Source organism: Cystoisospora suis (genome assembly GCF_002600585.1).
Source record: "Cystoisospora suis strain Wien I chromosome Unknown contig_11808, whole genome shotgun sequence".
In the NCBI taxonomy this organism is placed as follows: domain Eukaryota; phylum Apicomplexa; class Conoidasida; order Eucoccidiorida; family Sarcocystidae; genus Cystoisospora; species Cystoisospora suis.
Window position 1 is genome coordinate 1573 of NW_027164571.1, and position 2191 is coordinate 3763.

Sequence of the window (2191 nt, forward strand, 5' to 3'; positions counted from 1 at the left end):
ATATATATATATATATGTAATATTTTGAATAGAAACGTCTTCGTCAGGTGAAAACTTTCTCTTTAGGAGAGAGAGAAGACAAGAATGAGAGATGATAGGAAAAATTCAGTTCATGAAGTCTCTCTTGTGTCTCTGTATAGAGAGAGGGCTCTTGAGTCATAGGTGCACGCGCACGTAGGGGTAGTTAGGTAGCTAGCTAGCTATCCAGCTGTATGTCTCGATGGTGTCTCATGATGCTGATACTGATGATAGTAATCGTCGTCTTTTTCCTTTCCTCCATGATGAGTTTTGCTTCTCTTTCTGTTTTGGGGTTTGCTTCCTCAAGTCTGTTCGACTCTACTTTAAGCAAGGCGTGTCTGTGTGAATAGCGGCAATACAAATGAATCGCCAAAGACATTTTGAACTTTCTTCCCTTCACCTGTATGCCTGCCGCTACCCCTGCTGTTGCAAAGAGAGCGTCGAGGGGGGAACACGAAGAGGTGCCTGTACAGTGAAGGCGAAGGGAGATAGAAAAAGAGAAGAAGAGAGAGAGAAAAGGAATGAAGAAAGAAGAGAAGGAAGTAAAAAGAATAGGTGGAGAGTGAAAGGAACATAAAGAAGAAGGAAGGAAAGAACTCTGCTGGTTTCCCATCATCCGTCTCTCTGTCTAGCGAAGCTGTCCGTACAGTGAATGAGTCAAGTTTATATGTGTACATATATGAAGATCTGTCTATCTGTATGAATATCTATATATATACATATAGAAAGATAGATGTCCTTGTGCGTATGAGTGAGATGTGAGAAGGTGTATGGACCGATGCATGCAGAGTGTGAGTGTGAGATGAGAAACTCGAGGACCCAACTTGTATTGTCTCATGGTGTATATACACCCTGTGTGGTGTACATACACTGTGTATGTACAGCATGGATTCCCTCTTTTTTCTTCTTCTCTCTCTTTCGACGCTCAAGCTTTTTCATCTTTTCGTTCTTTTCCTCTTTTGCCTGTGATGCGGTCGTTTCCTAGGTGGGAGCGCAAGTGGCCGAGAGAGAAGAGTGTCTCTCATCAAGCATGGAGTAAGAAGAAGAAAACTCCAGGGGAAGGCGCAGGAGAGCTTGGAGTTCCCCGAGATCTTCGCATGAACCCTCTGGATGAAGATCAACAAGACAACGCTTATTACTATCCTCTCCAGCATTCTTCTTCCTCTTCTACCTCTTCTTCTTCCTCTTACTACTACGGAGACACACGGATGAAAGGCGGGGGAGACAGCACCGGAGGTCTTTTCTATGGAGAGAATATAGAAGATCTCATGGTAGCTTCATTCAGTCGTCTAGGAGAGAAGGTAAGATACAGAGAGAGACAAGCGGAGACAAGCAAGAGAACAGAAAGCACCCGTTCCGTCTATGCTTATCTTCTGCGCCAGATGTCTATCATGATCGCGCCGTGACCTTACGAATTACTACAGAGGAAAGGGAAAGAAAAGAAGAAGAAGAAGCAAGACTCTTCCTAGAGATAGAGAAAGAGAAAGAGAGAACTCTCTCTCTCTCTCTTGTTTTGTTTATATCGCTCGTTCACCCCTCTACCGTGTTTAGCTCTTACCATACACCAAGCTGTCTATTCTAAGATCTCTTCTCTCTCTCTTTCACACCTCCTCTCCCAGTGTTTTCTCTCTTTCTCGCATATCTTTCTTTCGTTCTTAATCTTTCTTTCTTTCTTGACCTCTGTTTCATGCTTTCCTTTTCTCTAAATCTTTCTTTTCTATTTTATAGGCTGGTTTGAAGTCGTTCCAAGATCCCGCAGCGTTTGGATCTCTTCATTCAACAGGAGGAGGGAATTTTCTTCCCTTTTCATCGTCCTTATCTTTGTCTTCTAGTCATCTTCTTCTTCCTTCATCGTCTTCGTCTTCTTCCTCCTCGTCTTCTCGTTTCGCTTCGTCTCTCTCTCGTGCACGTGGAGCGAAGCGTCAGTTCGATCAGCTTCCTCCATCGATGCAGTATCGATACCTTCAGTCGGTTAATGTCGATGAACGCCTAAGCGTTAGGTCCAGTCGAATACACGGCCAAGGCCTCTTTGCTAATGTACCTATTGCAGAAGGAGAGGTAAGACAGAAGAGCAAATAGGTGGAGAGGAGGGGGGGAGAACAACTGTTCCGCCCCCCCCCCCCCTTTTCTTTGGCGTTCTAGAGACAAGATAGTTGATATATATATATATATA

At 44.0% G+C, this 2191-nt stretch overlaps 1 protein-coding gene across 1 annotated transcript in view; it reads left to right on the forward strand.

Moving 5' to 3' along the window:
- Positions 1-2076, forward strand: part of CSUI_011437 (histone lysine methyltransferase set1) — a gene marked incomplete at its 3' end in the record, with an annotated part of 2815 nt that extends 739 nt beyond the window's left edge. The window contains exons 2-3 of the mRNA XM_068071535.1: positions 1004-1319; positions 1747-2076. Coding sequence (XP_067916489.1) covers positions 1004-1319; positions 1747-2076 — 646 coding nt within the window. The remainder of the gene's footprint in view (positions 1-1003; positions 1320-1746) is intronic.
- Positions 2077-2191: the final 115 nt, after the last annotated feature.